Source organism: Oncorhynchus clarkii, chromosome 33, assembly GCF_045791955.1.
Source record: "Oncorhynchus clarkii lewisi isolate Uvic-CL-2024 chromosome 33, UVic_Ocla_1.0, whole genome shotgun sequence".
Lineage (NCBI taxonomy): Eukaryota > Metazoa > Chordata > Actinopteri > Salmoniformes > Salmonidae > Oncorhynchus > Oncorhynchus clarkii.
The window spans coordinates 32,084,123-32,096,622 of NC_092179.1; the positions used below are offsets into that span (position 1 = coordinate 32,084,123).

A 12,500-nucleotide genomic window follows, 5' to 3' on the forward strand; every position below is an offset into this window, starting at 1 on the left:
TTTGTCTGGGTAACCTGAGACCTTGATGGAACCAGGTTACCTGATTGGCTGCTTTGTCTGGGTAACCTGAGACCTTGATGGGAACCAGGTTACCTGATAACTGGACTGCTTTGTCTGGGTAACCTGAGACCTTGATGGAACCAGGTTACCTGATTAGCTGCTTTGTCTGGGTAACCTGAGACCTTGATGGAACCAGGTTACCTGATTGGCTGCTTTGTCTGGGTAACCTGAGACCTTGATGGAACCAGGTTACCTGATTGGCTGCTTTGTCTGGGTAACCTGAGACCTTGATGGGAACCAGGTTACCTGACAACTGGACTGCTTTGTCTGGGTAACCTGAGACCTTGATGGAACCAGGTTACCTGATTGGCTGCTTTGTCTGGGTAACCTGAGACCTTGATGGAACCAGGTTACCTGATCGGCTGCTTTGTCTGGGTAACCTGAGACCTTGATGGAACCAGGTTACCTGATAACTGGACTGCTTTGTCTGGGTAACCTGAGACCTTGATGGGAACCAGGTTACCTGATCGGCTGCTTTGTCTGGGTACCCTGAGACCTTGTGGAACCAGGTTACCTGATCGGCTGCTTTGTCTGGGTAACCTGAGACCTTGATGGAACCAGGTTACCTGATCGGCTGCTTTGTCTGGGTAACCTGCGACCTTGAGGGAACCAGGTTACCTGATTGTCTGCTTTGTCTGGGTAACCTGAGACCTTGATGGAACCAGGTTACCTGATCGGCTGCTTTGTCTGGGTAACCTGAGACCTTGAGGGAACCAGGTTACCTGATCGGCTGCTTTGTCTGGGTAACCTGAGACCTTGATGGAACCAGGTTACCTGATCGGCTGCTTTGTCTGGGTAACCTGAGACCTTGATGGAACCAGGTTACCTGAGAACTGGACTGCTTTGTCTGGGTAACCTGAGACCTTGATGGAACCAGGTTACCTGATCGTCTGCTTTGTCTGGGTAACCTGAGACCTTGTGGAACCAGGTTACCTGATTGTCTGCTTTGTCTGGGTAACCTGAGACCTTGTGGAACCAGGTTACCTGATCGGCTGCTTTGTCTGGGTAACCTGAGACCTTGATGGAACCAGGTTACCTGATCGGCTGCTTTGTCTGGGTAACCTGAGACCTTGAGGGAGCCAGGTTACCCGATTGGCTGCTTTGTCTGGGTAACCTGAGACCTTGAGGGAACCAGGTTACCTGATCGTCTGCTTTGTCTGGGTAACCTGAGACCTTGAGGGAACCAGGTTACCTGATCGGCTGCTTTGTCTGGGTAACCTGAGACCTTGATGGGAACCAGGTTACCTGATCGGCTGCTTTGTCTGGGTAACCTGAGACCTTGATGGAACCAGGTTACCTGATCGGCTGCTTTGTCTGGGTAACCTGAGACCTTGAGGGAACCAGGTTACCTGATCGGCTGCTTTGTCTGGGTAACCTGAGACCTTGATGGGAACCAGGTTACCTGATCGGCTGCTTTGTCTGGGTAACCTGAGACCTTGATGGGAACCAGGTTACCTGATAGCTGGGCTGAGCTGGGCTGTGTCATGTAGCTAGTCACTCATTTCAATGTGTTCCAGTAAATCACTGTAGCTCCAAATCTTAAATCATCTTGTTGTATCATATCAAATAAACAGATGTTTAACTGTCCATTGTTGGGTTGTGTGGAAGTAGATTTTTGTGTGTGTGTGTGTGTTATCAATCCCTAATGTGTCCAAGGCCTTTCTGTAAGCAGAGAGACTGCCTCTACAACCTGTTTCTGAAATTTAATATGGAGCTAGAGGTTCTCCGTGTGTAGGTTCTAATATGGAGCTAGTGGTTCTCTGTGCGTAGGTTCTAATATGGAGCTAGAGGTTCTCTGTGCGTAGGTTCTAATATGGAGCTAGTGGTTCTCTGTGTGTAGGTTCTAATATGGAGCTAGAGGTTCTCCGTGTGTAGGTTCTAATATGGAACTAGTGGTTCTCTGTGTGTAGGTTCTAATATGGAGCTAGAGGTTCTCTGTGTGTAGGTTCTAATATGGAGCTAGTGGTTCTCTGTGTGTAGGTTCTAATATGGAGCTAGAGGTTCTGTGTGTGTAGGTTCTAATATGGAGCTAGTGGTTCTCTGTGTGTAGGTTTTAATATGGAGCTAGTGGTTCTCTGTGTGTAGGTTCTAATATGGAGCTAGAGGTTCTGTGTGTGTAGGTTCTAATATGGAGCTAGTGGTTCTCTGTGCGTAGGTTCTAATATGGAGCTAGAGGTTCTCTGTGCGTAGGTTCTAATATGGAGCTAGAGGTTCTCTGTGTGTAGGTTCTAATATGGAGCTAGAGGTTCTCTGTGCGTAGGTTCTAATATGGAGCTAGAGGTTCTCTGTGCGTAGGTTCTAATATGGAGCTAGAGGTTCTCTGTGCGTAGGTTCTAATATGGAGCTAGAGGTTCTCTGTGTGTAGGTTCTAATATGGAGCTAGAGGTTCTCTGTGCGTAGGTTCTAATATGGAGCTAGAGGTTCTCTGTGTGTAGGTTCTAATATGGAGCTAGAGGTTCTCTGTGCGTAGGTTCTAATATGGAGCTAGAGGTTCTCTGTGTGTAGGTTCTAATATGGAGCTAGAGGTTCTCTGTGTGTAGGTTCTAATATGGAGCTAGAGGTTCTCTGTGCGTAGGTTCTAATATGGAGCTAGAGGTTCTCTGTGTGTAGGTTCTAATATGGAGCTAGAGGTTCTCTGTGCGTCTGCATCAGAGTGCTGAAGGAAGACACAATGTCCGCTTTGGACAGATTATTTTCTGTTTTATGAAAGATTGAGTAGGCAGATATAGCCTGGAGCCTCCCAATCTAATTAGTCTGGTGTGACACACACACACACACACACACACACGGCTGCTTGTACAAACACACACACACACAGAATCTTGACGCCCCATTTACCTGGTTAATACTCTCTACCCGTCGCTCAGGTACCAGTCAGTCAGCCCCCACTGCCCACACAGTCTCTATATGTTATGATTTGTATTGTCCCACCCTCCACTTCTCACCTGCAGCACACCTCCTCTTCACTGTCATCTCCTCTTCTCTGTTACCTGGCATGGAGCTCAGTGTCAAGACCGAGCAGGGTTCTGTGAGGTGACTTCATCTCTCTGTCTCTCTCTCTCTGTCCCTCCCTCTCTGTCTCTCTGTCCCTCTCTCCCTCTCTGTCCCTCCCTCTCTGTCTCTCTCTCTCTGTCTCTCTGTCCCTCCCTCTCTCTCTGTCCCTCCCTCTCTGTCTCTCTGTCCCTCTCTCTCTGTCTCTCTCTGTCCCTCCCTCTCTCTCTCTCTCTCTCTCTCTCTCTCTCTCTCTCTCTCTCTCTCTCTCTCTCTCTCTCTCTCTCTCTCTCTCTCTCTGTCTCTCCCTCTCTCTCCCTCTGTCTCTCTCTCTGTCTCTCCCTCTGCCTCTCCCTCTGTCTCTCCCTCTGCCTCTCCCTCTGTCTCTCCATCTGTCTCTGTCTCTTTCTCCCTCTCTGTCTCTGTCTCTTTCTCCCTCTCTGTCTCTGTCTCTCTCTCCCTCTCTGTCTCTGTCTCTTTCTCCCTCTCTGTCTCTGTCTCCGTCTCTCTCTCTCTCTCTGTCTGTTTTGTAAAGCAATGTAGTAATTGCAGCATCCATGCTTTACTCACTACTCTCAGCCTGATCTGTAGTGTGTTGGAGTCCTCTCTACTGGACTGTCATCTGTAGTGTGTTGGAGTCCTCTCTACTGGACTGTCATCTGTAGTGTGTTGGAGTCCTCTCTACTGGACTGTCATCTGTAGTGTGTTGGAGTCCTCTCTATTGGACTATCATCTGTAGTGTGTTGGAGTCCTCTCTACTAATGGACTGTCATCTGTAGTGTGTTGGAGTCCTCTCTACTGGACTGTCATCTGTAGTGTGTTGGAGTCCTCTCTACTGGACTGTCATCTGTAGTGTGTTGGAGTCCTCTCTACTGGACTGTCATCTGTAGTGTGTTGGAGTCCTCTCTACTGGACTGTCATCTGTAGTGTGTTGGAGTCCTCTCTATTGGACTGTCATCTGTAGTGTGTTGGAGTCCTCTCTACTGGACTGTCATCTGTAGTGTGTTGTAGTCCTCTCTAATGTACTGTCATCTGTAGTGTGTTGGAGTCCTCTCTACTGGACTGTCATCTGTAGTGTGTTGGAGTCCTCTCTACTGGACTGTCATCTGTAGTGTGTTGGAGTCCTCTCTACTGGACTGTCATCTGTAGTGTGTTGGAGTCCTCTCTATTGGACTGTCATCTGTAGTGTGTTGGAGTCCTCTCTACTGGACTGTCATCTGTAGTGTGTTGGAGTCCTCTCTATTGGACTGTCATCTGTAGTGTGTTGGAGTCCTCTCTACTGGACTGTCATCTGTAGTGTGTTGGAGTCCTCTCTACTAATGGACTGTCATCTGTAGTGTGTTGGAGTCCTCTCTACTAATGGACTGTCATCTGTAGTGTGTTGGAGTCCTCTCTACTAATGGACTGTCATCTGTAGTGTGTTGGAGTCCTCTCTACTGGACTGTCATCTGTAGTGTGTTGGAGTCCTCTCTACTGGACTGTCATCTGTAGTGTGTTGGAGTCCTCTCTAATGTACTGTCATCTGTAGTGTGTTGGAGTCCTCTCTATTGGACTGTCATCTGTAGTGTGTTGGAGTCCTCTCTAATGTACTGTCATCTGTAGTGTGTTGGAGTCCTCTCTACTGGACTGTCATCTGTAGTGTGTTGGAGTCCTCTCTACTGGACTGTCATCTGTAGTGTGTTGGAGTCCTCTCTAATGTACTGTCATCTGTAGTGTGTTGGAGTCCTCTCTACTGGACTGTCATCTGTAGTGTGTTGGAGTCCTCTCTACTGGACTATCATCTGTAGTGTGTTGGAGTCCTCTCTATTGGACTGTCATCTGTAGTGTGTTGGAGTCCTCTCTAATGTACTGTCATCTGTAGTGTGTTGGAGTCCTCTCTACTGGACTGTCATCTGTAGTGTGTTGGAGTCCTCTCTACTGGACTGTCATCTGTAGTGTGTTGGAGTCCTCTCTAATGTACTGTCATCTGTAGTGTGTTGGAGTCCTCTCTACTGGACTGTCATCTGTAGTGTGTTGGAGTCCTCTCTACTGGACTGTCATCTGTAGTGTGTTGGAGTCCTCTCTACTGGACTGTCATCTGTAGTGTGTTGGAGTCCTCTCTACTGGACTGTCATCTGTAGTGTGTTGGAGTCCTCTCTAATGTACTGTCATCTGTAGTGTGTTGGAGTCCTCTCTACTGGACTGTCATCTGTAGTGTGTTGGAGTCCTCTCTACTATTGTACTGTCATCTGTAGTGTGTTGTAGTCCTCTCTACTGGACTGTCATCTGTAGTGTGTTGGAGTCCTCTCTACTAATGTACTGTCATCTGTAGTGTGTTGTAGTCCTCTCTACTAATGTACTGTCATCTGTAGTGTGTTGTAGTCCTCTCTACTAATGTACTGTCATCTGTAGTGTGTTGTAGTCCTCTCTACTAATGTACTGTCATCTGTAGTGTGTTGTAGTCCTCTCTAATGTACTGTCATCTGTAGTGTGTTGTAGTCCTCTCTACTATTGTACTGTCATCTGTAGTGTGTTGGAGTCCTCTCTAATGTACTGTCATCTGTAGTGTGTTGTAGTCCTCTCTACTAATGTACTGTCATCTGTAGTGTGTTGGAGTCCTCTCTAATGTACTGTCATCTGTAGTGTGTTGTAGTCCTCTCTACTAATGTACTGTCATCTGTAGTGTGTTGGAGTCCTCTCTACTGGACTGTCATCTGTAGTGTGTTGGAGTCCTCTCTACTGGACTGTCATCTGTAGTGTGTTGTAGTCATCTCTACTAATGTACTGTCATCTGTAGTGTGTTGTAGTCCTCTCTAATGTACTGTCATCTGTAGTGTGTTGGAGTCCTCTCTAATGTACTGTCATCTGTAGTGTGTTGTAGTCCTCTCTACTAATGTACTGTCATCTGTAGTGTGTTGGAGTCCTCTCTACTGGACTGTCATCTGTAGTGTGTTGGAGTCCTCTCTACTGGACTGTCATCTGTAGTGTGTTGTAGTCCTCTCTACTAATGTACTGTCATCTGTAGTGTGTTGGAGTCCTCTCTACTGGACTGTCATCTGTAGTGTGTTGTAGTCCTCTCTACTGGACTGTCATCTGTAGTGTGTTGGAGTCCTCTCTACTGGACTATCATCTGTAGTGTGTTGGAGTCCTCTCTACTAATGTACTGTCATCTGTAGTGTGTTGGAGTCCTCTCTAATGTACTGTCATCTGTAGTGTGTTGGAGTCCTCTCTACTGGACTGTCATCTGTAGTGTGTTGGAGTCCTCTCTAATGTACTGTCATCTGTAGTGTGTTGGAGTCCTCTCTACTGGACTGTCATCTGTAGTGTGTTGGAGTCCTCTCTACTGGACTGTCATCTGTAGTGTGTTGGAGTCCTCTCTACTGGACTGTCATCTGTAGTGTGTTGGAGTCCTCTCTACTGGACTGTCATCTGTAGTGTGTTGGAGTCCTCTCTAATGTACTGTCATCTGTAGTGTGTTGGAGTCCTCTCTATTGGACTATCATCTGTAGTGTGTTGGAGTCCTCTCTACTGGACTGTCATCTGTAGTGTGTTGGAGTCCTCTCTACTGGACTGTCATCTGTAGTGTGTTGGAGTCCTCTCTACTGGACTGTCATCTGTAGTGTGTTGGAGTCCTCTCTACTGGACTGTCATCTGTAGTGTGTTGGAGTCCTCTCTACTGGACTGTCATCTGTAGTGTGTTGGAGTCCTCTCTACTGGACTGTCATCTGTAGTGTGTTGGAGTCCTCTCTAATGTACTGTCATCTGTAGTGTGTTGGAGTCCTTTCTATTGGACTATCATCTGTAGTGTGTTGGAGTCCTCTCTACTGGACTGTCATCTGTAGTGTGTTGGAGTCCTCTCTACTGGACTGTCATCTGTAGTGTGTTGGAGTCCTCTCTACTGGACTGTCATCTGTAGTGTGTTGGAGTCCTCTCTACTGGACTGTCATCTGTAGTGTGTTGGAGTCCTCTCTAATGTACTGTCATCTGTAGTGTGTTGGAGTCCTCTCTATTGGACTATCATCTGTAGTGTGTTGGAGTCCTCTCCAATGTACTGTCATCTGTAGTGTGTTGGAGTCCTCTCTACTAATGTACTGTCATCTGTAGTGTGTTGTAGTCCTCTCTACTAATGTACTGTCATCTGTAGTGTGTTGGAGTCCTCTCTACTATTGTACTGTCATCTGTAGTGTGTTGGAGTCCTCTCTAATGTACTGTCATCTGTAGTGTGTTGTAGTCATCTCTACTAATGTACTGTCATCTGTAGTGTGTTGTAGTCCTCTCTAATGTACTGTCATCTGTAGTGTGTTGTAGTCCTCTCTAATGTACTGTCATCTGTAGTGTGTTGTAGTCCTCTTTAATGTACTGTCATCTGTAGTGTGTTGGAGTCCTCTCTACTGGACTGTCATCGGTAGTGTGTTGGAGTCCTCTCTACTGGACTGTCATCTGTAGTGTGTTGGAGTCCTCTCTAATGTACTGTCATCTGTAGTGTGTTGTAGTCATCTCTACTAATGTACTGTCATCTGTAGTGTGTTGGAGTGCTCTCTAATATACTGTCATCTGTAGAGTGTTGGAGTCCTCTCTACTGGACTGTCATCTGTAGTGTGTTGGAGTCCTCTCTACTATTGTACTGTCATCTGTAGTGTGTTGGAGTCCTCTCTAATGTACTGTCATCTGTAGTGTGTTGTAGTCCTCTCTACTAATGTACTGTCATCTGTAGTGTGTTGGAGTCCTCTCTACTAATGTACTGTCATCTGTAGTGTGTTGTAGTCCTCTCTACTAATGTACTGTCATCTGTAGTGTGTTGGAGTCCTCTCTACTAATGTACTGTCATCTGTAGTGTGTTGGAGTGCATTTGAATGACAAATCATCAATATTGAATCTCTGTCTCTCTCTCCTCTGCAGGCTGATGTGAGGGGACCATGATGAGGACAGGCCATGGTGAGAAGGTGTGACTCAGGACCCAGCGCTGGGGAGGGCACCTGGAACATTGATGGATACTGGATATAGGTTAGACCTGTGTGCTGTATGTCAATGTCAGCAACTAGCTGGGACTGGATATAGGGGACTAGAGATAGACTAGTAGTGGTTAGATATAGGGGACTAGAGATAGACTAGTAGTGGTTAGATATAGGGGACTAGAGATAGACTAGTAGTGGTTAGATACAGGGCACTAGAGAGACTAGTAGTGGTTAGATATAGGGCACTAGAGACAGACTAGTAGTGGTTAGATATAGGGCACTAGAGACAGACTAGTAGTGGTTAGATGTAGGGCACTAGAGAGACTAGTAGTGGTTAGATATAGGGCACTAGAGACAGACTAGTAGTGGTTAGATGTAGGGCACTAGAGAGACTAGTAGATAGATCCTGGAAATTAGGGAGTTAGTGTGGTGGTGTTATTACAGCCTGCCCTCTGCTGGCCGTTTTGGGGAAGTCCAGCATCATCCAAAGGCAAATGTGTGTAAAAAAAAAAGTTACTTACTTACAGTAGTGAGTTCATACATTATCCTACGTTTCCCCGTACTGGTCCCCCACGGGAATCGAACCCACAACCCTGGCGATGCAAGTACCATGCTGTTAATTTGTCTTGATATCCGTTTGATCTGAAATGCAGACACGTGATGGTAAAGGTTCCAGGGATCCTCACAGTGTCAGCTTGTCCAGGTCGCCGTTCCAGTCTGAGGGATAATGTCTGTGTTGTCTCTCCTCTGTCCTGTAGAGGTCAGATGGTGTTCTGAACGAGACATGGGTAGCTACTGTAGCTGTCCTGACAAAGACTTCCCTGATAAGCATCAGAGCAAATTCAAGGTGGGTCCCCTTCTCTTTTTCCTCTCTGTCTCTCTCTCTCTCCCTCTGCCTCCTCCCTCCCTCTGCCTCCTCCCTCCCTCTGCCCCCTCTGCCTCCTCCCTCCCTCTGCCTCCTCCCTCCCTCTGCCCCCTCCCTCCCTCTGCCCCCTCTGCCTCCTCCCTCCCTCTGCCCCCTCTGCCTCCTCCCTCCCTCTGCCCCCTCTGCCTCCTCCCTCCCTCCCTCTGCCTCCTCCCTCCCTCTGCCCCCTCCCTCCCTCTACCCCCTCTGCCTTCTCCCTCCCTCTGTTAAAGTACAAAAGGGAAAATAAATAAGCATAAATATGGGTTGTATTTACAATGTTGTTTGTTCTTCACTGGTTGCCCTTTTCTTGTGGCAACAGGTCACAAATCTTGCTGCTGTGATGTCACACTGTGGTATTTCACCCAGTAGATATGGGAGTTTATCAAAATTGTGTTTGTTTTCAAATTCTTTGTGGATCTGTGTAATCTGAGGGAAATATGTGCCTCTAATATGGTCATACATTTGGCAGGAGGTTAGGAAGTGCAGCTCAGTTTCCACATCATTTTGTGGGCAGTGTGCACATAGCTCTCTCCCCCCTGTCTCTCTCCCTCCCTCCCTCCTCTCTCTCTCCCCCCCTCTCTGTCTCTCCCTCCCCCTCTCTCTCCCCCCTCTCTCTCCCTCCCTGCCCCCTCTCTGTCTCTCTCTCCCCCTCTCTGTCTCTCCCTCCCTCCACCCTCTCTGTCTCTCCCTCTCTCCCCCTCTCTGTCTCTCTCTCTCTCTCTCTCCCCCTCTCTCTCCCCCTGTCTCTCTCCCTCCCTCCCTCCTCTCTGTCTCTCCCTCCCCCTCTCTGTCTCTCCCTCCTTCCACCCTCTGTCTCTCCCTCCCTCCCCCTCTCTGTCTCCCTCCCTCCACCCTCTCTGTCTTTCCCTCCCTCCCCCTCTCTGTCTCTCCCTCCCCCCTCTCTGTCCCCCCTCCCTCCCTCTCTGTCTCCCCTCCCCCCTCTCTGTCCCCCCCTCTCTGTTACACCCCCCCCTCTCTGTCTCTCCCTCCCCCTCTCTGTCCCCCCTCCCTCCCTCTCTGTCTCCCCTCCCCCCTCTCTGTCCCCCCCCCTCTCTGTTACACCCCCCCTCTCTGTCCCCCCCTCTCTGTCTTTCTCTCCCCCCTCTCTGTCTGCCCCCCCCCTCCCACCCCCCCCACCTCCCTGTCTCTCCCTCCCTGTCTCTCCCTCCCTCTCTGTCTCTCTCCCCCCCCCCTCTCTGTCCCCCCCCTTCTCTGTCCCTCCCCCCCTCTCTGTCCCCCTCTCTCTGTCTTTCTCTCCCTCCCCCCTCTCTGTCTGTCCCACCCCCCCTCCCTGTCTCTCCCCCCCTCTCTGTCCCTCCCTCCTCCTCCCCATGGTAAAGGATCATTTCTACCTCAGGGTATATAGTGGTAGTGTTCTAACCAGGGCTTCTACAAGGACAGCCAGACTGTCTGCAGTATAGTATGTGTACAGACAGGTACTGTACTGTGTTAGTCAGACCAGACACAGCTTGGCTTTATTGGCCAGCTAGGTTGGATCATGTGATACCAGTAATATAGCAACGGGATGACTGGTCAACCAGTCAGCCTGACTCTGGCCCTCTGCCTGCGACATAGCTGCTTTTGTCTACTGTGCTGTAGACCTGATGCTAGTGCTACTGCTAACACTGTGCTGTAGACCTGATGCTAGTGCTACTGCTAACACTGTGCTGTAGACCTGATGCTAGTGCTACTGCTAACACTGTGCTGTAGACCTGATGCTAGTGCTACTGCTAACACTGTGCTGTAGAACTGATGCTAGTGCTACTGCTAACACTGTGCTGTAGACTTGATGCTAGTGCTACTGCTAACACTGTGCTGTAGACCTGATGCTAGTGCTACTGCTAACACTGTGCTGTAGACCTGATGCTAGTGCTACTGCTAACACTGTGCTGGAGACCTGATGCTAGTGCTACTGCTAACACTGTACGGTACATGGCTGTGTGGAGTGTTCCCCATGGACTCAGACTATATAGAGGGTCAACTGTTAGTAGAAGCTACAGTAGTAGTTCTGATAAACCATTAGAATCGGGTCATTCTGTAACCCCTGTTAGTAAAACATTCATTAGAGATCACATGGATGGATACTTCAGGGTCTTTCTTCAAGTATAATATGACTCTGAAGTGTCTTGTCACATCCATCCCAAGTTGTTGATCACAGACTTGTTTCACTGATGGTTTTCTCATCCGTTCTGTGTCTCACCCTCTCTCTATGCCCCCCCCCCTCTCTCCCCCTTTCTCTCTCTCTATGCCCCCCCCTTCTCTCTCTCTTTCATCTCTACACCTGTCTCTCCCCCTATCTCTCTCTGTCTCTCTCTCTCTCTCTGTCTCTCTCTCTCTCTCTCTGTCTCTCTCTCTCTCTCTCTCTCTCTCTCTCCCCCTCTCTCTCTCTCTCTCTCTCTCTCTCTCTCTCTCTCTCTCTCTCTCTCTCTCTCTCTCTCTATCCCCCCCTCTCTCTCTCTCTGTCTCTCTCTCTCTCTCTCTCTATCCCCCCCCCCTCTCTCTCTCTCTCTCCCCCCCTCTCTCTCTCTCTCTCTCTCTCTCTGTCTCTCTCTCTCTATCCCCCCCCTCTCTCTCTCTCTCTCTCTCTCCCTCTCTCTCTCTCTCTCTCTCTGTCTCTCTCTCTGTCCGTCTCTCTCTCTCTCTCTCTCTCTCTCTCTCTCTCTCTCTCCCCTCTCTCTCTCTCTCTCTCTCTCTCTCTCTCTCTCTCTCTCTCTATCCCCCGCTCTCTCTCTCTCTGTCTCTCTCCCCCCCTCTCTCTCTCTCTCTCTCTATCCCCCCCCCCTCTCTCTCTCTCTCTCTCTCTCTCTCTCTCTCTCTCTCTCTGTCTCTCTCTCTGTCCGTCTCTCTCTCTCTCTCTCTGTCTGTCTCTCTCTCTCCCCCCAGGTGATAAATGTGGATGACGATGGTAATGAGTTGGGCTCAGGCTTGATGGAGCTGACAGAGGAGGAGCTTATCCTCCACACCAGGAAACGTGACACCGTCAAGTGGCCTTACCTCTGTCTGCGTCGCTACGGTTACGACTCCAACCTCTTCTCCTTCGAGAGCGGGCGACGATGCCAGACTGGACAGGGTACGCACTGACCGCCAAATATTGCCTACTTTCTCTCACATATTATCAATCAATCAAATGTATTTTATAAGGGGAACTCCCGAGTGGGGCAGCGGTCTAAGGTACTGCATCGCAGTGCTTGAGGCGTAACTACAGATCCGGGTTCGATCCCGGGCTGTGCCGCAGTCAGTGAACTGTGCTGTGAGGTTGTAGTCAGTGAACTGTGCTGTGAGGTTGTAGTCAGTGAACTGTGCTGTGAGGTTGTAGTCAGTAGTCAGTGCTGTGAGGTTGTAGTCAGTGAACTGTGCTGTGAGGTTGTAGTCAGTGAACTGTGCTGTGAGGTTGTAGTCAGTGAACTGTGCTGTGAGGTTGTAGTCAGTGAACTGTGCTGTGAGGTTGTACTCAGCGAACTGTGCTGTGAGGTTGTAGTCAGTGAACTGTACTGTGAGGTTGTACTCAGTGAACTGTGCTGTGAGGTTGTAGTCAGTCTGTTTCTGCAGTTGGTAAGGCTAGCCTATACCACCTCAGACCCCTGGCCTGACTGAGTCGGTTTGTGCTG

At 48.9% G+C, this 12,500-nt stretch overlaps 1 protein-coding gene across 2 annotated transcripts in view; it reads left to right on the forward strand.

The window, feature by feature from the left end:
• The window catches only part of LOC139393321 (fibroblast growth factor receptor substrate 2-like), an 80,043-nt gene that overhangs the window by 60,142 nt on the left and 7,401 nt on the right, over positions 1–12,500 (forward strand). Inside the window, exons 1-4 of one of the 2 annotated variants that reach the window (XM_071141876.1) lie at positions 3,011–3,093; positions 7,930–8,034; positions 8,744–8,832; positions 11,776–11,962. In XM_071141876.1, the coding sequence (XP_070997977.1) occupies positions 8,770–8,832; positions 11,776–11,962 (250 nt within the window). In that variant the 5' untranslated portion in view covers positions 3,011–3,093; positions 7,930–8,034; positions 8,744–8,769. Of the gene's footprint in view, positions 1–3,010; positions 3,094–7,929; positions 8,035–8,743; positions 8,833–11,775; positions 11,963–12,500 lie in introns of those variants that run through there. The other variant, XM_071141875.1, reaches the window with a different exon arrangement.